The following is a 27,500-nucleotide window of genomic DNA, read 5'->3' as shown; positions in this document are numbered from 1 at the left end:
TGGTGTGTGTGTACACGTTTTACTGTACTTATGAGTACCAAGACATTTAGCTGGCCCTCACTTGTAAAAAGGCTATTTTAGGTTTAGGGTTAGAATTAGGGTTGGGGTTAAAAGTAGAGTTTAGGGTTAGGCGTTATGGTTAGGTTTTAGGGAAAATAGGATTTTGAATGGGAATCAATCGTTGGTCCCCAAAAAGTTCTCACAAGTATAGTAAGACATAGCTATGTTTGTGTGTTACAGATGCATATATTGTCAGGCTCCTAAGGTAATTGTTTTGAAGTGGTTGTTGTTTGTGTCTGTCAGGTTCAATGATATCCACGTGCCCATCAGACTGGAGTGTGTCAAGTTTGCTTCCCACTGCCTCATGAACCACCCAGACCTGGCCAAGGACCTCACAGGTAGGACACATATTGATTGATTAATTAAGCAAGCAGTCAGTCAGTCAATTAATCGATCAAGCAATCAATATTATCATTGGTCACCCTGACCTGGCCAAGGACCTCATAGGTAACTATCACATGTCAATCAGTAAATCAATCAATGTTATCTTTGGTCAGCCTGACCTGGCAAAAGACTGGTAACTGTTGATCAATCTAGCAACCAACCAGTCAGTCAATCAATCAATTGATCAGTCAATCATGTGAGGCATTCAGGTATTGATTGGGAGTCAATCTGACCCTTTATCTGGTCCTCTTACGTTTCCCAGAATTCCTGAAGGTCAGGTCACATGACCCAGAGGAGGCCATCCGTCATGACGTCATCGTCTCCATAGTAACTGCAGCCAAAAAGGACCTGGCTCTGGTCAACGACGCCCTGCTGAACTTTGTCAAGGAGAGGACACTGGACAAGAGGGTAGGAGTAGGAGTGTGTGTGTTGAGGAAAGAATGGATTAGTATGGGTTGTTGTGAACTTCTAGTGGTCAACGTTGTGCTGTCTCAGTCTCTCCCTCTCCCCCCCTCCACCTTCCCCCTCTCTCTCTCTCTCCCCTCTCCCCCCTCCACCTTCTCTCTCTCTCCTCTCCCCCCTCCACCTTCTCTCTCTCTCCTCTCCCCCCTCCACCTTCTCTCTTTCTCTCTCTCTCTCTCTCTCTCCATAGTGGCGTGTGCGTAAGGAGGCCATGATGGGTCTGGCTCAGATCTATAAGAAGTACTCTCTCCAGGGAGAGGGGGGCAAGGAGGCAGCCAATCAGATCTCCTGGATCAAAGATAAACTACTACATATCTACTACCAGAACAGCATCGACGACAGGTAGGAGGGTGTGTGACGCTGTGTGTCACGGTGTGTGTAAGATAAACTACCACACATCTACTGCCTGAACAGCATCTACGGCAGGGGGGGGATGTGTGTGTGAAAGGAAGTCCAGAGCGTCAACGACAAGTCTGTGTACAAATGGAAAGAAGCGTTAGATTACAGGAGAGGAGGCAGAAGGACAGAGTGTGTGTGTGTGTGTGTGTGAAATGAAATGACTCCTAGAGACTCAGACTGCTGAGAGAAGAGAGAGAGAAAGGACTAGTAGAATATAAAGATGGAGAGAGAGTTGGTGAGAGACACAGAGTGTCAGAGGGATGTGGATTGAGACTGAGAAATTAAATGAAGCTCTATATATATATATACATACACACACACACACACACAGTGGGGAGAACAAGTATTTAGTCAGCCACCAATTGTGCAGGTTCTCCCACTTAAAAAGATGAGAGAGGCCTGTAATTTTCATCATAGGTACACATCAACTATGACAGACAAATTGAGAAGAAAAAAATCCAGAAAATCACATTGTAGGATTTTTAATGAATTTATTTGCAAATTATGGTGGAAAATAAGTATTTGGTCACCTACAAACAAGCAAGATTTCTGGCTCTCACAGACCTGTAACTTCTTCTTTAAGAGGCTCCTCTGTCCTCCACTCGTTACCTGTATTAATGGCACCTGTTTGAACTTGTTATCAGTATAAAAGACACCTGTCCACAACCTCAAACAGTCACACTCCAAACTCCACTATGGCCAAGACCAAAGAGCTGTCAAAGGACACCATAATCAAAATTGTAGACCTGCACCAGGCTGGGAAGATTGAATCTGCAATACGTAAGCAGCTTGGTTTGAAGAAATCAACTGTGGGAGCAATTATTAGGAAATGGAAGACATACAAGACCACTGATAATCTCCCTCGATCTGGGGCTCCACGCAAGATCTCACCCCGTGGGGTCAAAATGATCACAAGAACGGTGAGCAAAAATCCCAGAACCACACGGGGGGACCTAGTGAATGACCTGCAGAGAGCTGGGACCAAAGTAACAAAGCCTACCATCAGTATCACACTACGCCGCCAGGGACTCAAATCCTGCAGTGCCAGACGTGTCCCCCTGCTTAAGCCAGTACATGTCCAGGCCCGTCTGAAGTTTGCTAGAGTGCATTTGGATGATCCAGAAGAGGACTGGGAGAATGTCATATGGTCAGATGAAACCAAAATAGAACTTTTTGGTAAAAACTCAACTCGTCGTGTTTGGAGGACAAATAATGCTGAGTTGCATCCAAAGAACACCATACCTACTGTGAAGCATGGGGGTGGAAACATCATGCTTTGGGGCTGTTTTTCTGCAAAGGGACCAGGACGACTGATCCGTTAAAGGAAAGAATGAATGGGGCCATGTATCGTGAGATTTTGAGTGAAAACCTCCTTCCATCAGCAAGGGCATTGAAGATGAAACGTGGCTGGGTCTTTCAGCATGACAATGATCCCAAACACACCGCCCGAGCAACGAAGGAGTGGCTTCGTAAGAAGCATTTCAAGGTCCTGGAGTGGCCTAGCCAGTCTCCAGATCTCAACCCCATAGAAAATCTTTGGAGGGAGTTGAAAGTCCGTGTTGCCCAGCGACAGCCCCAAAACATCACTGCTCTAGAGGAGATCTGCATGGAGGAATGGACCAAAATACCAGCAACAGTGTGTGAAAACCTTGTGAAGACTTACAGAAAACGTTTGACCTGTGTCATTGCCAACAATGGGTATATAACAAAGTATTGAGAAACTTTTGTTATTGACCAAATACTTATTTTCCACCATAATTTGCTAATAAATTCATTAAAAATCCTACAATGTGATTTTCTGGATTTCTTTTTCTCATTTTGTCTGTCATAGTTGACATGTACCTATGATGAAAATTACAGGCCTCTCTCATCTTTTTAAGTGGGAGAACTTGCACAATTGGTGGCTGACTAAATACTTTTCTCCCCCACTGTATATATACAGTGAGGAGAACAAGTATTTGATACACTGCCGATTTTGCAGGTTTTCCTACTTACAAAGCATGTAGAGGTCTGTAATTTTGATCATAGGTAGACTTCAACTGTGAGAGACGGAATCTAAAACAAAAATCCAGAAAATCACATTGTATGATATTTAAGTAATTAATTTGCATTTTATTGCATGACATAAGTAATTGATACATCAGAAAAGCAGAACTTAATATTTGGTACAGAAACCTTTGTTTGCAATTACAGAGATCATACGTTTCCTGTAGGTCTTGACCAGGTTTGCACACACTGCAGCAGTGATTTTGGCCCACTCCTCCATACAGACCTTCTCCAGATCCTTCAGGTTTCGGGGCTGTCGCTGGGCAATAAGGACTTTCAGCTCCCTCCAAAGATTTTCTATTGGATTCAGGTCTGGAGACTGGCTAGGCCACTCCAGGACCTTGAGATGCTTCTTACGGAGCCACTCCTTAGTTGCCCTGGCTGTGTTTCGGGTCGTTGTCATGCTGGAAGACCCAGCCACGACCCATCTTCAATGCTCTTACTGAGGGAAGGAGGTTGTTGGCCAAGATCTCGCGATACATGGCCCCATCCATCCACCCCTCAATACGGTGCAGTCGTCCTGTCCCCTTTGCAGAAAAGCATCCCCAAAGAATGATGTTTCCACCATGCTTCACGGTTGGGATGGTGTTTTTGGGGTTGTACTCATCCTTCTTCTTCCTCCAAACACGGCGAGTGGAGTTTAGACCAAAAAGCTCTATTTTTGTCTCATCAGACCACATTACCTTCTTCCATTCCTCCTCTGGATCATCCAGATGGTCATTGGCAAACTTCAGACGGGCCTGGACAGGCGCTGGCTTGAGCAGGGGGACCTTGCGTGCGCTGCAGGATTTTAATCCATGACGGCGTAGTGTGTTACTAATGGTTTTCTTTGAGACTGTGGTCCCAGCTCTCTTCAGGTCATTGACCAGGTCCTGCAGTGTAGTTCTGGGCTGATCCCTCACCTTGCTCATGATCATTGATGCCCCACGAGGTGAGATCTTGCATGGAGCCCCAGACCGAGGGTGATTGACCGTCATCTTGAACTTCTTCCATTTTCTAATAATTGCGCCAACACTTGTTGCCTTCTCACCAAGCTGCTTGCCTATTGTCCTGTAGCCCATCCCAGCCACAATTTTATCCCTAATGTCCTTACACAGCTCTCTGGTCTTGGCCATTGTGGAGAGGTTGGAGTCTGTTTGATTGAGTGTGTGGACAGGTGTCTTTTATACAGGTAATGAGTTCAAACAGGTGCAGTTAATACAGGTAATGAGTGGAGAACAGGAGGGCTTCTTAAAGAAAAACTAACAGGTCTGTGAGAGCTGGAATTCTTAATGGTTGGTAGGTGATCAAATACTTATGTCATGCAATAAAATGCAAATTAATTACTTAAAAATCATACACTGTGATTTTCTGGATTTTCTGGATTTTCTGGATCATAGTTGAAGTGTACCTATGATAAAAATTACAGACCTACATGCTTTGTAAGTAGGAAAACCTGCAAAATCGGCAGTGTATCAAATACTTGTTCTCCCCACTGTATATTCACCCCTGTAATGTGTTAACTCCCTCTCGCTCCCCTCCTCTTTCTAACCTTTTCTCTCCCTCCTCTCTCCTCACATCCTCTCCCTACTCTCTCCTCCGTTTCTCTCTCTCCTCACATTCTCTCCTCCGTTTCTCTCTCTCCTCACATCCTCTCCCTCCTCTCGCCTCCCTCTCCTCACATCCTCTCCTCCGTTTCTCTCTCTCCTCACATCCTCTCCCTCCTCACATCTTCTCCCTCCTCACATCCTCTCCCTCCTCACATCCTCTCCCTCCTCAATCTTCTCCCTCCTCACATCTTCTCCCTCCTCACATCCTCTCTCTCCTCACATCCTCTCCCTCCTCTCGCCTCCGTTTCTCTCTCTCCTCACATCCTCTCCCTCCTCACATCTTCTCCCTCCTCACATCCTCTCCCTCCTCATATCCTCTCCCTCCTCACATCCTCTCCCTCCTCACATCTTCTCCCTCCTCACATCCTCTCCCTCCTCACATCCTCTCCCTCCTCACATCCTCTCCCTCCTCACATCCTCTCCCTCCTCACATCCTCTCCCTCCTCACATCCTCTCCCTCCTCTCTCCTCCTTTTCTCTCGCTCTCCTCACATCCTCTCCCTGCTCCCTTTCTCTCCCTCCTCTCTCCTCACCACCTCTCCCTCCTCTCTCCTCCGTTTCTCTCTCTCCTCACATCCTCTCCCTCCTCTCTCCTCACATCCTCCATCTCCTCTCGCCTCCCTATCCTCCTTCCCCTCTCCTCACATCCCTCTCTCCTCTATCCCTCCCTCTCTCCCTCCCTCTCCTCACATCCTCTCCTCTGTTTCTCTCTCCTCACATCCTCTCCCTCCTCTCTCCTCCCTTTCTCTCTCTCCTCTGTCTGTCAGGTTGTTGGTAGAGCGTATCTTTGCCCAGTACATGGTACCTCACAACCTGGAGACCACGGAAAGGATGAAGTGTTTGTACTATCTCTATGCTACCCTGGACACTAACGCTGTCAAGTAAGTCTACCGTTTCTCCCTCTCTACCCTGGACACTAACGCTGTCAAGTAAGTCTACTGTTTCTCCCTCTCTACCCTGGACACTAACGCTGTCAAGTAAGTCTACTGTTTCTCCCTCTCTACCCTGGACACTAACGCTGTCAAGTAAGTCTACTGTTTCTCCCTCTCTACCCTGGACACTAACGCTGTCAAGTAAGTCTACCGTTTCTCCCTCTCTACCCTGGACACTAACGCTGTCAAGTAAGTCTACCGTTTCTCCCTCTCTACCCTGGACACTAACGCTGTCAAGTAAGTCAACCGTTTCTCCCTCTCTACCCTGGACACTAACGCTGTCAAGTAAGTCAACCGTTTCTCACTCTCTACCCTGGACACTAACACTGTCAAGTAAGTCTACTGTTTCTCACTCTCTACCCTGGACACTAACGCTGTCAAGTAAGTCAACCGTTTCTCACTCTCTACCCTGGACACTAACGCTGTCAAGTAAGTCTACTGTTTCTCCCTCTCTACCCTGGACACTAACGCTGTCAAGTAAGTCAACCGTTTCTCCCTCCCTACCTTTCATCTCCCTCCATACCTAATCAATGCTACTGTAATATAATGCTGCTTAGGGCTGGCACAGTAATTGTATACTGTAAAAATTATATTAATAGCCCGGCCGTTTATTTGCTTCAATCACTGAACACAACAGGCGCTTTTTAGAGACAGGCTTCTATTTCAGCCAGGCGTCTATTTCCTTAATCCACACAGATTTTGCTAAATTAATTGTTTAATATCATCATTCACTTCCAGCATTTAAATCAACTTCTTCATTTCCTGCACTATAATGTGTTATTTACACACTGTCACGTTTAATTTGTCTTAGTATGCCTCAATTTGGGGAATAAAGAAATAATTATTCTCTTCTTTGACTGTGCATTTTCGACACCACTAGAAGGCGATCGGATGATTTCTGGGGGTCTCTACTCCCAAAGTTGTTGACTGCTTTTGTGTTTGCCAGTTAGCTAGCAGTTCTCAGCTGTTAGCAGCCAATGGCTAGCAGTTCTCAGCTGTTAGCAGCCAATGGCTAGCAGTTCTCAGCTGTTAGCAGCCAATGGCTAGCAGTTCTCAGCTGTTAGCAGCCAATGGCTAGCAGTTCTCAGCTGTTAGCAGCCAATGGCTAGCAGTTCTCAGCTGTTAGCAGCCAATGGCTAGCAGTTCTCCACTGTTAGCAGCCAATGGCTAGCAGTTTCTTACTGGCAATAAAAACTAATGATTGCCATAATTCTTTCAAGTCATTACTGAATTATTTAATGTAACAAATCAAACATTAAACCTCAAAAAATTCACAGTAATTCATGGTAACCTCGTAAACAATTAATTTAGACCAGGCATTTATTTGAAACAGGTGTTTGTTTGCTGAAATGTGTGCCATTTGCCTGGCTATTAAAAGGGACAAGTGGCTATTTGAGACTCTGCATTTAATTTAAGTTTTACGGTAACCATGTGTAACCGACGATTTATGGATGACCGTAAAAAAACAACAACCTCATAACTGTTCTAATACATACATTTTTAGAAAATATTTATAGCATGATCTGTATCTGTAGCCTACTATGCATAGTGGTCTGGCTATACATTTGATCCGGTTTGTAAAGATGCTAAAGTTATGGTAAAATCCACCATCTCTGCAGAGATGAACTACCAAATGTCCTTCTTGGTGAGTGTGGACAATGTGATGAATTTGAGATCCATGCTAGGCTAGCGAATGTCTAGTGTGTGTAGCTAACTACAACGGCATGACCGCTGGGGTAGTTGTTGACCGTGGTTGCTAGGCAGAGGAACACAAGGTGATGCAGCAGACGGAGAGGAGAGAATCAGACCTTTTGAACTGTTATAACGGTGACCGTGGACATTTTGCCTGACAAATAACCCTAACCTTCCATTACCGTCACGGGCCTGCTAATGCTGCTGCCCCCACCTGCTTTAGTCAGCTGAGTTTCTGACTCCAGCTCCCTCCATACCTAACCAATGCTACTGTAATGTACTGCTGCTACTGCCCCCTCGTGATTTAGCAGAGCTTCTGTGTGTCCAACTTAATGTATGTTCTAATACACTACATTTCCAAAAGTATGTGGACACCTGCTCGTCGAACATCTCATTTCAAAATAATGAGCTTGCTCTAACTCCTCTGTCCCGCTAGGTAGCATACCCCTCTGGTCTTATGGTTAAAGCTATACAGTCTGGGATAACAACAATGTTCCCCCCCACCACTTAATGTGGTATTCAGCTGGGATGGGGCTGGATACATTTAACCTTTTAGATGCAGTCTATGACATCCAAGAAATACACTACATGACGAAATGCTCGTCGAACATCCCATTCCAAAATCATGGGCATTGATATGGAGTTGGTTCCCCCTTTTGCTGCTATAACAGCCTCCACTCTTCTGGGAAGGCTTTCCACTAGATGTTGGAACATTAGTGCATGGACTTGCTTCCATGGGATTGAGGTCAGAGCTCTGTGCAGGCCAGTCAAGTTCTTCCACACAGATCTCGACAAGCCATTTCTGTATGGACCTCGCTTTGTGCGCGGGCCATTGTCATGCTGAAACAGGAAAGGGCCTTCCCCAAACTGTTGCCACAAAGTTGGAAGCACAGAATTGTCTAGAATGTCATTGTATGCTGTAGTGTTAAGAATTCCCTTCACTGGAACTAAGGGGCCTATCCTGAACCATGAAAAACAGCCCCAGACCATTATTCCTCCTCCACCAAACTTTACAGTTGGCACTATGCATTTGGGCATGTAGTGTTCTCCTGGCATCCGCCAAACCCAGATTTCTGCGTCGGACTGCCACATGGTGAAGCGTGATTCATCACTCCAGAGAACGCTTTTTCCACTGCTCCAGAGTCCAATAGCGGAGAGCTTTACACCACTCCAGCCGATGCTTGGCATTGCGCATGGTGATCTTAGGGTTGTGTGCGGCTGCTCGGCCATGGAAACCCATTTCATGAAACTCCCGACGGACAGTTCTTGTGCTGACGTTGCTTCCAGAGGCAGTTTGGAACTCAGTAGTGAGTATTACAACCGAGGACAGATTATTTTTACGCGCTTTAGCACTCTGTGGTCCCGTTCTGTGAGCTTGTGTGGCCTACCACTTCGTGGCTGAGCTGTTGTTTCTCCTGGACATTTCCACTTCACAATAACAGCACATAACAGTTGACCGGGGCAGCTCTAGCAGTGCAGAAATTTGACAAACTGACTTGTTGGAAAGGAGGCATCCTATGACGGTGCCACGTTGAAAGTCACTGAGCTCTTCAGTAAGGCCATTCTACTGCCAATGTCTATGGAGATTGCATGGCTGTTAACTCGATTTTATACACCTGTCAGCAACGAGTGTGGCTGACATAGCTGAATCCATTAATTTGAAAGGGTGTGCACATACTTTTGTGTGTACATATAGTGTAGCATTCTCTCTCTCTCTCCCCCCCCCCACAGGGCTCTGAATGAGATGTGGAAGTGTCAGAACATGTTGAGACACCACGTCAAAGATCTCCTGGACCTGGTCAAACAGCCCAAGGTACTGCTAATCAATTGCTACTAGTGTTGAATGTTGAGATATACTGCTCAAAAAAATAAAGGGAACACTTAAACAACACAATGTAACTCCAAGTCAATCACACTTCTGTGAAATCAAACTGTCCACTTAGGAAGCAACACTGATTGACAATAAATTTCACATGCTGTTGTGCAAATGGAATAGACAACAGGTGGAAATTATAGGCAATTAGCAAGACACCCCCAATAAAGAAGTGGTTCTGCAGGTGGTGACCACAGACCACTTCTCAGTTCCTATGCTTCCTGGCTGATGTTTTGGTCACTTTTGAATGCTGGCGGTGCTTTCACTCTAGTGGTAGCATGAGACGGAGTCTACAACCCACACAAGTGGCTCAGGTAGTGCAGCTCATCCAGGATGGCACATCAATGCGAGCTGTGGCAAGAAGGTTTGCTGTGTCTGTCAGCGTAGTGTCCAGAGCATGGAGGCGCTACCAGGAGACAGGCCAGTACATCAGGAGACGTGGAGGAGGCCGTAGGAGGGCAACAACCCAGCAGCAGGACCGCTACCTCCGCCTTTGTGCAAGGAGGAGCAGTAGGAGCACTGCCAGAGCCCTGCAAAATGACCTCCAGCAGGCCACAAATGTGCATGTGTCTGCTCAAACGGTCAGAAATGGTATGAGGGCCCGACGTCCACAGGTGGGGGTTGTGCTTACAGCCCAACACCGTGCTGGACGTTTGGCATTTGCCAGAGAACACCAAGATTGGCAAATTCGCCACTGGCGCCCTGTGCTCTTCACAGATGAAAGCAGGTTCACACTGAGCACATGTGACAGACGTGACAGAGTCTGGAGACGCCGTGGAGAACGTTCTGCTGCCTGCAACATCCTCCAGCATGACTGGTTTGGCGGTGGGTCAGTCATGGTGTGGGGTGGCATTTCTTTGGGGGCCGCACAGCCCTCCATGTGCTCGCCAGAGGTAGCCTGACTGCCATTAGGTACCGAGATGAGATCCTCAGACCCCTTGTGAGACCATATGCTGGTGCGGTTGACCCTGGGTTCCTCCTAATGCAAGACAATGCTAGACCTCATGTGGCTGGAGTGTGTCAGCAGTTCCTGCAAGAGGAGGGCATTGATGCTATGGACTGGCCCGCCCGTTCCCCAGACCTGAATCCAATTGAGCACATCTGGGACATCATGTCTGGCTCCATCCACCAACGCCACGTTGCACCACAGACTGTCCAGGAGTTGGCGGATGCTTTAGTCCAGGTCTGGGAGGAGATCCCTCAGGAGACCATCCGCCACCTCATCAGGAGCATGCCCAGGCGTTGTAGGGAGGTCATACAGGCACATGGAGGCCACACACACTACTGAGCCTCATTTTGACTTGTTTTAAGGACATTACATCAAAGTTGGATCAGCCTGTAGTGTGGTTTTCCACTTTAATTTTGAGGGTGACTCCAAATCCGGACCTCCATGGGTTGATAAATTAGATTTCCATTGATATAATTTTTGTGTGATTTTGTTGTCAGCACATTCAACTATGTAAAGAAAAAAAGTATTTAATAAGATTATTTCATTCATTCAGATCTAGGATGTGTTGTTTTAAGTGTTCCCTTTATGTTTTTGAGCAGTGTATATACTCTACTTTAAGACTGCTACTGTGTTCTATTGTAACACTAAATATTGTTTGTGTTTTTCAGTCTGATGCGGGTAGCAAGGCTGTGTTTGCCAAGGTTATGGTGATTACGAGTAAGTCAACTTCACTCAACCATTTTATGAAACCTTTTTGGTTCTAGGTAGAACCCTTTTGGGTTCCATGTAGGACCTTTTCCACTGAAAGTTGTACATGGAACTCAAAAGGGTTCTGCATGGAACTCAAAAGGATTATTCTATTGGGACAGCCGAATAACCCTTTTTCGTAAGTGCGAATGCACACACACACTCTCCCCCCCCTCCACACACTCTCTCCCCCTTCCACACACTCTCTCCCCCTCCACACACACTCTCTCCCCCCTCCACACACTAACCCCCCCCCGTGTGTATCTCCAGGGAACCTTCCAGACCCTGGCAAGGCCCAGGACTTTGTGAAGAAGCTAGCCCAGGTTCTGGAGGATGATGAGCGGATTAGAAACCAACTAGAGACCCTGGTCTCACCGGCCTGCTCCTGCAAACAGGCCCAAGTCTGTGTGGTGAGTAGAGAGGGTTAGAGAGAGTGTGTGTTTGTGTACGATTGCATATATGTTTTTATTACTTATCCTTTACTTTATTTTTTTGAGTTTACGGCTCCTGGTATTCCCAGGCGATCTCCTGTCCCGGTACTAACCAGGCCCTAACAGGGGTGTTCAGGGTGGTTCAGGCAACAAGCATCGTATCGGAGGAAACACCGTTAGACTGACGACCGGTGTCAGCTTACAGACACCCGGCCCTGTCACAAGGAGTCGCTAGAGCGCCAAGGAAAGCCCCCCTGGCCAAACCGTCCCCTACCCCGGGGCGGCGCTGGGCCAATTGTGCTGCGTCCTACGGGGCTCCTGGTCACGGCCGGTTGGGATCGAACCCCAGGCTGTAGTGGCGCCTCAGCACTGCGGTGCCTTAGATCGCTGCGCCACCCAGGACCCCCATTACTTATTCATTATCCTTCCTAGCTACACAGGAGAGAGACGTCACTAAGAAGCTAGGCATTCCTAATCAGCCTGTTATTCTGATGTGTGTGTGTGCCAGGGTTTTCCGTCAGCTGGCTTTTGGCCAATATTTATTTTTTGAAAAGCCGATAAAGAAAATTGCCACCGGTCATTTGTCCGGGAGAAGAAGAATAACAATCCTATTGTGAAATAATGCTTTTCAGCCTATTTATTAAACACCAGTTGATGGAAATACATTTGACCGGTCATGCTTATCGCTCTGTAGCATAATCTGCGTAATGTAGCGGATTTAAATTGGTGTGTGTGTATATTCGTTATGTATCTTATCACGGCTCACAAATACAGAGTCTTGGAGCGGAAAATCTGTCAGCAGCTGCTACAGCATCTCAAACAGCAGATGCAACGGAAGGCGGGGTTCATCAGCGCGTCACACACCACTTTGCAATGAGCTGGAGACAGTATGCATTTTTGGAAACGTATACTTTTAATTGTTGGAAACCTGAACATTTTACAACGTATTATGAGGCATGTCTTACCATGCTTCAAAGTAGCCGAGCCAAAATCAGACCATGTCTAGGGAGGCAATTAGTTTCATCAACTTTCTTTCATTGTCCAGTAGCCAAAGGCCCAATCCGAGTCATATTAGCAACCCATGCTAGTTGTTGCATCTTTAGATCTCCACTCTTTCTAAATATCTAACGGATATTTTGATCTATGTCGCATGAAACCTCTCACTTTTGACAAGTCGTTTCCCGCTAATTGCATTATGGAAAGAACATTTGCGCGTAGCTTACTGCCTTGTGCACATTGCTGCGCTTATAATGTGAAGAAATAATAGTTTATCAGCATTTTAAGCTAAACGTTCTGATCTGTTGCATCTGACTCGTTGCTTTTAAACCTTTTCTTTATGTAGCCGAGGCCTATTGGTTGGATGAGTTTGGGATCTATCGTCCCATAACTGACCCAGAGTCTGTTTAGAAAAAGTTTTCATTCTCGATAAGTTGACCAATAGAATAGGTACCCTTTTCTACTGTTTGGGATAGTAGATTGACATAGGGTAGTGATTTTGCTGTTCGTTACACGTCTTGTTGGCTGAGGAAAAATGTGTGTGGCCATCGGAATTCGGTAAGAAGGGGCCGCACGTCGTTGCATCCTGGCCTTGCATGTTCTGTTAAGATGAGTTGCCATGAACTAAATGTGATTTCTGTCATTCTGAGCACCGTGGGTGGACGCAATAATCAGGTTACGCGCCCAATGAATATGGGTCCAGTACATTTCTCAAAATGTCCGGTAAATTTAAAATGCTGCTGGTCAAATGTCTGCCGCCACATGTTCCTAACGGAAACCTTGGTGTGTCTCTCCCCTCCAGAGAGACATCACTAAGAAGCTAGGCAGTCCTAAACAGCCCAGTAACCCCTTCTTAGAGATGGTCAAGTTCCTTCTGGAAAGAATCGCTCCTGTACACATCGACACAGAGTCTATCAGGTAACACACACACACACACACTAACACACATAAGGTGACTGATCATCTATGATTTGCTTACGTTGTGTTTTCGCTCTCTCCCCCACTCTCTTTTCAACCCTGTCTTTCTCTGACTCTTTATCTCTGTCCCTCCTTCTCTCCCTCCATCCCTCTCTCTACCTCCCTCTCCCTCCCTCCATCCCTCTCTCTCCCAGTGCTCTGGTAAAGCAGGTGAACAAGTCGATAGATGGAACAGCTGATGATGATGATGAGGGAGTTCCTACTGAACAGGCCATCAGGGCAGGACTGGAGCTACTCAAGGTATCTCTCTCTCCCCCCCTTCACTTGCTCTCTCTCCCCCTTCACTTGCTCTCTCTCCCCCTTCACTTGCTCTCTCCCCCCTCACTCTCTCTCCCCCCTTCACTTGCGTGCTCCCCCCTTCACTTGCTCTCTCTGTCCCCCCTCACTCTCCCTCTGTCCCCCATCACTCTCTCTCCCCCCTCTCTCTTTCTCTCCCCCCCACTCTCTTTCTCTCCCCCTCACTCTTGCGCTCTCTCTCTCCCCTCACTCTCTCTCTGTCCCCCCTGACTGTCTTTCACTCTCTCTCTGTCCCCCCTCACTCTCTCTCCCCACTCTCTTTCTCTCCCCTCTCTTTCTCCCCCCTCACTCTCTCTCTTTCGCTTCCTTTCTCCTTTTCTCCTCTCTTGCTACCTGTGCTTTCTCTCTCTCTGTTGTCATTCACCCTCTCTCTCCTCCCTCTCTCTCCTCCCCCCTCCCTCCAGGTCCTGTCGTTCACCCACCCGGTGTCCTTCCACTCTGCGGAGACGTTTGAGTCCCTGCTGGGCTGTCTGAAGATGGATGATGAGAAGGTGGCCGAGGCTGCGCTGCAGATCTTTAAAAACACAGGCAGCAAGATGGAGGAGAGCTTCCCTCACATCAAGTCGTGAGTTTTAATGTGAAATGTTTGTGTTGCACAGACGTGGACGTGCGCACGTACACTCACATAGATGTGCACGCGCATATACGTCCCTACACAGACGCGCGCACGCGCACACACACACACACACACACATACATACCTACATACATTCCTCACACCAAGTCGTGAGTTCATCAAACTACCTTTTTATCGTTGACCATTTCTTGATCTATAAAAATGTTTACCCATAAAGTGTTAAGCTCTTTGGTTGTGTAACCATGGCGTTATTATAAGACTGCAGTCTCTGGGATTAGTCACGTCTTTCTATAGATTATAACGTAATGAGTCTGCTAATGTTTCCTGCAGTGGGTAGAAAGTCTTGGAGCTTTTTGGACATTGCATCCCGTTGAACAAGCTGCTGTAGTATGAAAAAAAAAAAAACAGCCTTCTAGTGGATACATTGTTATTATATAACTGGTTGTTTGCATCCTGGATGCTGATTGGTTGATAGCCGGGAGGTATTCACCACATTCCCTGGGTAATGCCTGTTAACAGTTCCATTTGAACTATCCAAATGGAATAGCCCATCCACTGTCCCACAACCCAGTCATAAACTTCATCTCCCCTGGAAAAAAGTGTCTACAGTCGTGGTCAAAAGTTTTGAGAATGACACAAATATTAATTTTCACAAAGTCTGCTGCCTCAGTTTTTATGATGGCAATTTGCATATACTCCAGAATGTTATGAAGAGTGATCAGATGAATTGAAATTAATTACAAAGTCCCTCTTTGCCATGAAAATGAACTTACTCCCCAAAAAAACATTTCCACTGCATTTCAGCCCTGCCACAAAAGGACCAGCTGACATCATGTCAGTAATTCTCACGTTAACACAGGTGAGAGTGTTGACGAGGACAAGGCTGGAGATCACTCTGTCATGCTGATTGAGTTAGAATAACAGACTGGAAGCTTTAAAAGGAGGGTGGTGCTTGAAATCATTGTTCTTCCTCTTTTAACCATGGTTACCTGCAAGAAAACACGTGCCGTCATCATTGCTTTGCGCAAAAAGGGCTTCTCAGGCAAGGATATTGCTGCTAGTTAGATTGCACCTAAATCAACCATTTATCGGATCATCAAGAACTTCAAGGAGAGATGTTCAATTGTTGTGAAGAAGGCTTCAGGGCGCCCAAGAAAATCCAGCAAGCGCCAGGACCGTCTCCTAAAATTGATTCAGCTGCGGGATCGGGGCACCACCAGTGCAGAGCTTGCTCAGGAATGGCAGCAGGCAGGTGTGAGTGCATCTGCACGCACAGTGAGGCGAATACTTTTGGAGGATGGCCTGGTGTCAAGAAGGGCAGCGAGGAAGCCACTTCTCTCCAGGAAAAACATCAGGGACAGACTGATATTCTGAAAACGGTACAGGGATTGGACTGCTGAGGACTGGGGTAAAGTCATTTTCTCTGATGAATCCCCTTTCCGATTGTTTGGGGCATCCGGAAAAAAGCTTGTCCGGAGAAGACAAGGTGAGCGCTACCATCAGTCCTGTGTCATGCCAACAGTAAAGCATCCTGAGACCATTCATGTGTGGGGTTGCTTCTCAGCCAAGGGAGTGGGCTCACTCACAATTTTGCCTAAGAACACAGCCATGAATAAAGAATGGTACCAACACATCCTCACAGAGCAACTTCTCCAAACCATCCAAGAACAGTTTGGTGACGAACAATGCCTTTTCCAGCATGATGGAGCACCTTGCCATAAGGCAAAAGTGATAACTAAGTGGCTCGGGGAACAAAACATCGACATTTTGGGTCCATGGCCAGGAAACTCCCCAGACCTTAATCCCATTGAGAACTTGTGGTCGATCCTCAAGAGGCGGGTGGACAAACAAAACCCAACAAATTCTGACAAACTCCAAGCATTGATTATGCAAGAATGCGCTGCCATCAGTCAGGATGTGGCCCAGAAGTTAATTGACAGCATGCCAGGGCGGATTGCAGAGGTCTTGAAAAAGAAGGGTCAACACTGCAAATATTGACTCTTTGCATAAACGTAATGTAATTGTCAATAAAAGCCTTTGACACTTATGGAATGCTTGTAATTATACTTCAGTATACCATAGTAACATCTGACAAAAATATCTACAAACACTGAAGCAGCGAACCTTGTGAAGACCAATACTTGTGTCATTCTCAAAACATTTGACCACAACTGTAGACATTATTTCCCCATAATTCTAGCCTTGCAGTTGGTTTGTAACAGTGGGGGACCTGCCTTTTGATGCGCTCCTCTTCTCCCCCTAGTGTCCTGCTGCCTGTACTGCAGACCAAAGCTAAGCTGCCTTTTGATGCTCTCCTCTTCTCCCCCTAGTGTCCTGCTGCCTGTACTGCAGACCAAAGCTAAGCTGCCTTTTGATGCGCTCCTCTTCTCCCCCTAGTGTTCTGCTGCCTGTACTGCAGACCAAAGCTAAGAGAGGACCCCCTCGTCAGGCCAAGTATGCCATCCACTGTATCCACGCCATGTTCACACACAGAGACACACACTTCGCTCAGATCTTCGAGGTGAGGACCAGTCTGCCTATACGATGTATCATTTGCTGCTAATATCTACGCTTCTTCAGCCCTCTTTCCTGTCTGTCTGTCTGTCTGTCTGTCTGTCTGATCTTACAAATGTTGTCTGATCTTACAAATGTTGTCTTATCTTACAAATGTTGTCTTATCTTACAAATGTTGTCTTATCTTACAAATGTTGTCTTATCTTACAAATGTTGTCTTATCTTACAAATGTTATCTTATCTTACAAATGTTATCTTATCTTATCTTACAAATGTTATCTCATCTTATCTTATCTTACAAATGTTATCTTATCTTATCTTACAAATCTTATCTTATCTTATCTTACAAATGTTATCTTATCTTACAAATGTTATCTTATGAAATATTATATTCTAACCGGAAGAGCCTAGTCCATGACGATAAAGTTTAATATAATATAAATAATATATAAAGTGTTCTGAATAGTGATTCTCCATTGAAAGTTCTTTTTAGTCCAGGGCCCTTGAAGTTCTACACGTGTAAACAGATGCTAAAGTAAATGGCTAAATATCGTCTCTCTCTCCCAGCCGCTGCATAAAGGCTTGGACCTTGAGGACCTGGATCAGCTGATAACGCCTCTCACCACTCTGGGTCACCTGGCTCTGCTGGCCCCAGAACAGTTTGCCGCTCCACTCAAATCACTGGTGGCCAACTTCATAGTCAAGGACCTGCTCATGAGCGACAGGGTGGGTACACACACACACACACACACACACACACACACACACACACACACACACGCATGCACGCAGGCAGAAACATACAGACACACACATACAGACACACATGTAGGCAGACAAATACTGAAACACACAGAACACTTGGCCTCTCCACTCAAATCAAAAGACGGGTCACAGTGTTCCTGGCTTTAACATTCTCTGTTGTTTATTGTGGATCTGTGGTTGTTGTGTAGATCCCAGGTAAGAAGACAACCAAGCTGTGGGTCCCTGATGATGAGGTGTCTTCTGAAACCCTGGCCAAGGTTGGTGTACCTTCTTCCCTCTCCTCTGACTCCTTCCCCCGACCACCTCCTTCCCCAACCTCCCCCCTCTCCTCTACCTCCTTCCCCAACCTCCCCCCTCTCCTCTACCTCCTTCCCCAACCTCCCCCCTCTCCTCTACCTCCTTCCCCAACCTCCCCCCTCTCCTCTACCTCCTTCCCCAACCTCCCCCCTCTCCCTCTCCGTCTCCCCCAGCTCTGTCTCTCCGTCTCCCCCAGCTCTGTCTCTCCGTCTCCCCCAGCTCTCTCTCCGTCTCCCCCAGCTCTGTCTCTCCGTCTCCCCCAGCTCTGTCTCTCCGTCTCCCCCAGCTCTGTCTCTCCGTCTCCCCCAGCTCTGTCTCTCCGTCTCCCCAGCTCTGTCTCTCCGTCTCCCCCAGCTCTCTCTCCGTCTCCCCAGCTCTGTCTCTCCGTCTCCCCAGCTCTGTCTCCCCGTCTCCCCCAGCTCTGTCTCTCCGTCTCCCCAGCTCTGTCTCTCCGTCTCCCCCAGCTCTGTCTCTCCGTCTCCCCCAGCTCTGTCTCTCCGTCTCCCCCAGCTCTGTCTCTCCGTCTCCCCCAGCTCTGTCTCTCCGTCTCCCCCAGCTCTGTCTCTCCGTCTCCCCCAGCTCTGTCTCTCCGTCTCCCCCAGCTCTCTCTCCGTCTCCCCCAGCTCGGTCTCTCCGTTTCCCCAGCTCTGTCTCTCCGTCTCCCCCAGCTCTGTCTCTCCGTCTCCCCCAGCTCTGTCTCTCCGTCTCCCCCAGCTCTGTCTCTCCGTCTCCCCCAGCTCTGTCTCTCCGTCTCCCCCAGCTCTGTCTCTCCGTCTCCCCCAGCTCTGTCTCTCCGTCTCCCCCAGCTCTGTCTCTCCGTCTCCCCCAGCTCTGTCTCTCACTGTCCCAGACCTACCAACCTGCAGGCATTTTGGGGTCAAGGTACGCTGATACGAAAAACTACCCTAAAATAGGCTTCTAGCACATTGTGGTTTTTGACTCAACCGTCTGAAGTTGGAGCTGAGCCAAACAGAGGACTTGGGCGAGGAGGACAAATCTCTAGCTCCCCGCCCCCGCCCCGCCCCGCCCCCCCCCCTAGTTATAGTACTATTTTACTCCCTCCAGCTGGATGGCAGCTCTCCTCTTCGTCCGTTGTCACCACTGATGTGTGAGGTAAAAGGGTAGGAAAAATGGAGAACGAATTGTTAGCCAAATAATTTTTCACAAATTGTATGTGTTAGTCAAGAACATAACCACTAATTATTTCGTAGTTAGCTCCTTAGCTAAGGCATCATTACGACTAAGGCAGTTAGCTACAGCGTTTGGTTAACTAAGCGAGAACACGGTCTTGCCAGCACATGCTTTGATCTCCAAAACGGGAGTAGGCGTGAGCGCATTGACTAGCAAGGGAACATGCAGTGCAGTGTTGCGGTAGTTCAGTGTGTGAAGCTGTGTGGATGGAAACAAGACGTGGCAGAGACAGCTTTTCTGCTAATACCGTCCTTCACAGAAAGTTATGTAGTGGACTCCCGAGTGGCGCAGTGGTCTAAGGCACTGCATCTCAGTGGTTGAGGTGTCACTACAGACCCCCTGGTTCGATTCCAGGCTGTATCACAACCGGACGTGATTGGGAGTCCCATAGGGCGGCGCACAATTGGCCCAGCGTCGTCCAGGTTTGGCCGGTGTAGGCCGTCATTGTAAATAAGAATTTGTTCTTAACTGACTTGCCTAGTTAAATAAAGGTAAAAATAAATAAACATGTTAAATATTAGTAGGCCTATGTTAATCAGTTCTTGCTCTGTCCTCTTGATATAGCTGTATGTCAACAGTAGGCTGCTAATGTTGTGATAATGGTCAGGTCACCAATGACAACCAGGCATGTTGAATGAATGGTAGCCTTGTAGTCAGACCTAACTTGATGGATAGGGGTCAGGGATGGAGGCTTAGTTCAGTTGTTTAATGTTCCAAATAGACTACAGTAAGATAGACTACTACATAGTAAGATAGACTACTACATAGACTACTACATAGTAAGATAGACTACTACATAGTAAGATAGACTACTACATAGTAAGATAGACTACTACATAGTAAGATAGACTACTACATAGTAAGATAGACTACTACATAGTAAGATAGACTACTACATAGACTACTACATAGACTACTACATAGACTACTACATAGTAAGATATACTACTACATAGACTACTACATAGTAAGATATACTACTACATAGACTACTACATTGTAAGATATACTACTACATAGTCAGATAGACTACTACATAGTCAGATAGACTACTACATAGACTACTACATAGTAAGATAGACTACTACATAGTAAGATAGACTACTACATAGTAAGATAGACTACTACATAGTCAGATAGACTACTACATAGTAAGATAGACTACTACATAGTCAGATAGACTACTACATAGACTACTACATCGTAAGATATACTACTACATAGTAAGATAGACTACTACATAGTAAGCTAGACTACTACATAGACTACTACATAGTAAGATAGACTACTACATAGTAAGCTAGACTACTACATAGTAAGCTAGACTACTACATAGACTACTACATAGTAAGCTAGACTACTACATAGACTACTACATAGTAAGCTAGACTACTACATAGACTGCTACATAGTAAGATAGACTACTACATAGTAAGCTAGACTACTACATAGTAAGCTAGACTACTACATAGTAAGATAGACTACTACATAGTAAGCTAGACTACTACATAGACTACTACATAGTAAGATATACTACTACATAGTAAGCTAGACTACTACATAGACTACTACATAGTAAGATAGACTACTACATAGTAAGATAGACTACTACATAGTAAGATAGACTACTACATAGTCAGATAGACTACTACATAGTAAGCTAGACTACTACATAGACTACTACATAGTAAGCTAGACTACTACATAGTAAGCTAGACTACTACATAGTAAGCTAGACTACTACATAGACTACTACATAGTAAGCTAGACTACTACATAGACTACTACATAGTAAGCTAGACTACTACATAGACTACTACATAGTGAGATAGACTACTACATAGTAAGCTAGACTACTACATAGTAAGCTAGACTACTACATAGACTACTACATAGTAAGCTAGACTACTACATAGACTGCTACATAGTAAGATAGACTACAACATAGTAAGCTAGACTACTACATAGTAAGATAGACTACTACATAGTAAGCTAGACTACTACATAGACTACTACATAGTAAGATATACTACTACATAGTAAGCTAGACTACTACATAGACTACTACATAGTAAGATAGACTACTACATAGTAAGATAGACTACTACATAGTAAGATAGACTACTACATAGTAAGCTAGACTACTACATAGTAAGCTAGACTACTACATAGACTACTACATAGTAAGATAGACTACTACATAGTAAGATAGACTACTACATAGTAAGATAGACTACTACATAGTCAGATAGACTACTACATAGACTACTACATAGTCAGATAGACTACTACATAGTCAGATAGACTACTACATAGTCAGATAGACTACTACATAGACTACTACATAGTCAGATAGACTACTACATAGTCAGATAGACTACTACATAGACTACTACATAGTAAGATAGACTACTACATAGTCAGATAGACTACTACATAGTCAGATAGACTACTACATAGTCAGATAGACTACTACATAGACTACTACATAGTCAGATAGACTACTACATAGTCAGATAGACTACTACATAGTCAGATAGACTACTACATAGACTACTACATAGTCAGATAGACTACTACATAGTCAGATAGACTACTACATAGTCAGATAGACTACTACATAGACTACTACATAGTAAGATAGACTACTACATAGTCAGATAGACTACTACATAGTCAGATAGACTACTACATAGACTACTACATAGTCAGATAGACTACTACATAGTCAGATAGACTACTACATAGTCAGATAGACTACTAAATAGTCATATAGGCTACTACATAGACTACTACATAGTCAGATAGACTACTACATAGTAAGATAGACTACTACATAGTAAGATAGACTACTACATAGTCAGATAGACTACTATATAGTCAGATAGACTACTACATAGTCAGATAGACTACTACATAGTCAGATAGACTACTACATAGACTACTACATAGTCAGATAGACTACTACATAGTCAGATAGACTACTACATAGACTACTACATAGTCAGATAGACTACTACATAGTCAGATAGACTACTACATAGTCAGATAGACTACTAAATAGTCATATAGGCTACTACATAGACTACTACATAGTCAGATAGACTACTACATAGTAAGATAGACTACTACATAGTAAGATAGACTACTACATAGTCAGATAGACTACTATATAGTCAGATAGACTACTACATAGTCAGATAGACTACTACATAGTCAGATAGACTACTACATAGTCAGATAGACTACTACATAGACTACTACATAGTCAGATAGACTACTACATAGTCAGATAGACTACTACATAGTCAGATAGACTACTACATAGACTACTACATAGTAAGATAGACTACTACATAGTCAGATAGACTACTACATAGTCAGATAGACTACTACATAGACTACTACATAGTCAGATAGACTACTACATAGTCAGATAGACTACTACATAGACTACTACATAGTAAGATAGACTACTACATAGTCAGATAGACTACTACATAGTCAGATAGACTACTACATAGTCAGATAGACTACTACATAGACTACTACATAGTCAGATAGACTACTACATAGTCAGATAGACTACTACATAGTCAGATAGACTACTACATAGACTACTACATAGTCAGATAGACTACTACATAGTCAGATAGACTACTACATAGTCAGATAGACTACTACATAGACTACTACATAGTAAGATAGACTACTACATAGTCAGATAGACTACTACATAGTCAGATAGACTACTACATAGACTACTACATAGTCAGATAGACTACTACATAGTCAGATAGACTACTACATAGTCAGATAGACTACTAAATAGTCATATAGGCTACTACGTAGACTACTACATAGTCAGATAGACTACTACATAGTAAGATAGACTACTACATAGTCAGATAGACTACTACATAGTCAGATAGACTACTACATAGACTACTACATAGTAAGATAGACTACTACATAGTCAGATAGACTACTACATAGTCAGATAGACTACTACATAGACTACTACATAGTCAGATAGACTACTACATAGTCAGATAGACTACTACATAGACTACTACATAGTAAGATAGACTACTACATAGTCAGATAGACTACTACATAGACTACTACATAGTCAGATAGACTACTACATAGTCAGATAGACTACTACATAGTCAGATAGACTACTACATAGACTACTACATAGTCAGATAGACTACTACATAGTAAGCTAGACTACTACATAGACTGCTACATAGTAAGATAGACTACTACATAGTAAGCTAGACTACTACATAGTAAGATATACTACTACATAGTAAGCTAGACTACTACATAGTAAGCTAGACTACTACATAGACTACTACATAGTAAGATAGACTACTACATAGTAAGATAGACTACTACATAGTAAGATAGACTACTACATAGTCAGATAGACTACTACATAGTCAGATAGACTACTACATAGTCAGATAGACTACTACATAGTCAGATAGACTACTACATAGACTACTACATAGTCAGATAGACTACTACATAGTCAGATAGACTACTACATAGTCAGATAGACTACTACATAGACTACTACATAGTCAGATAGACTACTACATAGTCAGATAGACTACTACATAGACTACTACATAGTAAGATAGACTACTACATAGTCAGATAGACTACTACATAGTCAGATAGACTACTACATAGTCAGATAGACTACTACATAGTAAGATAGACTACTACATAGTAAGCTAGACTACTACATAGTAAGCTAGACTACTACATAGTAAGATAGACTACTACATAGTAAGATAGACTACTACATAGTAAGATATACTACTACATAGTAAGCTAGACTACTACATAGTAAGCTAGACTACTACATAGACTACTACATAGTAAGATAGACTACTACATAGTAAGATAGACTACTACATAGTAAGATAGACTACTACATAGTCAGATAGACTACTACATAGACTACTACATAGTCAGATAGACTACTACATAGTCAGATAGACTACTACATAGACTACTACATAGTAAGATAGACTACTACATAGTCAGATAGACTACTACATAGTAAGCTAGACTACTACATAGACTACTACATAGTCAGATAGACTACTACATAGTCAGATAGACTACTACATAGTCAGATAGACTACTACATAGTCAGATAGACTACTACATAGACTACTACATAGTCAGATAGACTACTACATAGTCAGATAGACTACTACATAGTCAGATAGACTACTACATAGTCAGATAGACTACTACATAGACTACTACATAGTAAGATAGACTACTACATAGTCAGATAGACTACTACATAGTCAGATAGACTACTACATAGACTACTACATAGTAAGATAGACTACTACATAGTCAGATAGACTACTACATAGACTACTACATAGTCAGATAGACTACTACATAGTCAGATAGACTACTACATAGACTACTACATAGTAAGATAGACTACTACATGGTCAGATAGACTACTACATAGTCAGATAGACTACTACATAGACTACTACATAGTAAGATAGACTACTACATAGTCAGATAGACTACTACATAGTCAGATAGACTACTACATAGACTACTACATAGTCAGATAGACTACTACATAGTCAGATATACTACTACATAGACTACTACATAGTCAGATAGACTACTACATAGACTACTACATAGTCAGATAGACTACTACATAGTCAGATAGACTACTACATAGTCAGATAGACTACTACATAGACTACTACATAGTAAGATAGACTACTACATAGTAAGCTAGACTACTACATAGTAAGCTAGACTACTACATAGTAAGATAGACTACTACATAGTAAGATAGACTACTACATAGTAAGATATACTACTACATAGTAAGCTAGACTACTACATAGTAAGCTAGACTACTACATAGACTACTACTTAGTAAGATAGACTACTACATAGTAAGATAGACTACTACATAGTCAGATAGACTACTACATAGTCAGATAGACTACTACATAGTCAGATAGACTACTACATAGTAAGATAGACTACTACATAGTAAGCTAGACTACTACATAGTAAGCTAGACTACTACATAGTAAGATAGACTACTACATAGTCAGATAGACTACTACATAGTCAGATAGACTACTACATAGACTACTACATAGTCAGATAGACTACTACATAGTCAGATAGACTACTACATAGTCAGATAGACTACTACATAGACTACTACATAGTAAGATAGACTACTACATAGTCAGATAGACTACTACATAGTCAGATAGACTACTACATAGACTACTACATAGTCAGATAGACTACTACATAGTCAGATAGACTACTACATAGTCAGATAGACTACTAAATAGTCATATAGGCTACTACATAGACTACTACATAGTCAGATAGACTACTACATAGTAAGATAGACTACTACATAGTAAGATAGACTACTACATAGTCAGATAGACTACTATATAGTCAGATAGACTACTACATAGACTACTACATAGTCAGATAGACTACTACATAGTCAGATAGACTACTACATAGTCAGATAGACTACTACATAGACTACTACATAGTAAGATAGACTACTACATAGTCAGATAGACTACTACATAGTCAGATAGACTACTACATAGACTACTACATAGTCAGATAGACTACTACATAGTCAGATAGACTACTACATAGACTACTACATAGTAAGATAGACTACTACATAGTCAGATAGACTACTACATAGACTACTACATAGTCAGATAGACTACTACATAGTCAGATAGACTACTACATAGTCAGATAGACTACTACATAGTAAGCTAGACTACTACATAGACTGCTACATAGTAAGATAGACTACTACATAGTAAGCTAGACTACTACATAGTAAGATATACTACTACATAGTAAGCTAGACTACTACATAGTAAGCTAGACTACTACATAGACTACTACATAGTAAGATAGACTACTACATAGTAAGATAGACTACTACATAGTCAGATAGACTACTACATAGTCAGATAGACTACTACATAGTCAGATAGACTACTACATAGTCAGATAGACTACTACATAGTCAGATAGACTACTACATAGACTACTACATAGTCAGATAGACTACTACATAGTCAGATAGACTACTACATAGTCAGATAGACTACTACATAGACTACTACATAGTCAGATAGACTACTACATAGTCAGATAGACTACTACATAGACTACTACATAGTAAGATAGACTACTACATAGTCAGATAGACTACTACATAGTAAGATAGACTACTACATAGACTACTACATAGTCAGATAGACTACTACATAGACTACTACATAGACTACTACATAGTAAGATAGACTACTACATAGTCAGATAGACTACTACATAGTCAGATAGACTACTACATAGACTACTACATAGTCAGATAGACTACTACATAGTCAGATAGACTACTACATAGTAAGATAGACTACTACATAGACTACTACATAGTAAGATAGACTACTACATAGTAAGCTAGACTACTACATAGACTACTACATAGTAAGATAGACTACTACATAGACTACTACATAGTAAGATAGACTACTACATAGACTACTACATAGTCAGATAGACTACTACATAGTAAGATAGACTACTACATAGACTACTACATAGTAAGATAGACTACTACATAGTCAGATAGACTACTACATAGTCAGATAGACTACTACATAGACTACTACATAGTCAGATAGACTACTACATAGTCAGATAGACTACTACATAGTCAGATAGACTACTACATAGACTACTACATAGTCAGATAGACTACTACATAGTAAGCTAGACTACTACATAGTAAGAGACTACTACATAGTAAGATAGACTACTACATAGTAAGATATACTACTACATAGTAAGCTAGACTACTACATAGACTACTACATAGTAAGATAGACTACTACATAGTAAGATAGACTACTACATAGTAAGATAGACTACTACATAGTCAGATAGACTACTACATAGACTACTACATAGTCAGATAGACTACTACATAGTCAGATAGACTACTACATAGTCAGATAGACTACTACATAGTAAGCTAGACTACTACATAGTAAGCTAGACTACTACATAGTAAGAGACTACTACATAGTAAGATAGACTACTACATAGTAAGATATACTACTACATAGTAAGCTAGACTACTACATAGACTACTACATAGTCAGATAGACTACTACATAGTCAGATAGACTACTACATAGTCAGATAGACTACTACATAGTCAGATAGACTACTACATAGTCAGAT

General features: G+C 43.3%; 1 protein-coding gene across 1 annotated transcript in view; it reads left to right on the top strand.

Moving 5' to 3' along the window:
- Positions 1-27,500, top strand: part of LOC121542020 (sister chromatid cohesion protein PDS5 homolog B-like) — a 101,287-nt gene that overhangs the window by 49,465 nt on the left and 24,322 nt on the right. Inside the window, exons 10-22 of the mRNA XM_041851444.2 lie at positions 304-398; positions 707-852; positions 1,097-1,248; positions 5,707-5,820; positions 9,295-9,376; positions 11,054-11,102; positions 11,403-11,542; positions 13,362-13,477; positions 13,672-13,777; positions 14,239-14,399; positions 16,809-16,932; positions 17,493-17,651; positions 17,879-17,947. Of these exons, the coding sequence (XP_041707378.2) occupies positions 304-398; positions 707-852; positions 1,097-1,248; positions 5,707-5,820; positions 9,295-9,376; positions 11,054-11,102; positions 11,403-11,542; positions 13,362-13,477; positions 13,672-13,777; positions 14,239-14,399; positions 16,809-16,932; positions 17,493-17,651; positions 17,879-17,947 (1,513 nt within the window). The remainder of the gene's footprint in view (positions 1-303; positions 399-706; positions 853-1,096; positions 1,249-5,706; positions 5,821-9,294; positions 9,377-11,053; positions 11,103-11,402; positions 11,543-13,361; positions 13,478-13,671; positions 13,778-14,238; positions 14,400-16,808; positions 16,933-17,492; positions 17,652-17,878; positions 17,948-27,500) is intronic.

The sequence above is a fragment of the Coregonus clupeaformis genome, unplaced genomic scaffold (genome assembly GCF_020615455.1).
Source record: "Coregonus clupeaformis isolate EN_2021a unplaced genomic scaffold, ASM2061545v1 scaf1226, whole genome shotgun sequence".
NCBI classification, from domain to species: domain Eukaryota; kingdom Metazoa; phylum Chordata; class Actinopteri; order Salmoniformes; family Salmonidae; genus Coregonus; species Coregonus clupeaformis.
This window is presented reverse-complemented; position numbering and strand designations above follow the sequence as displayed.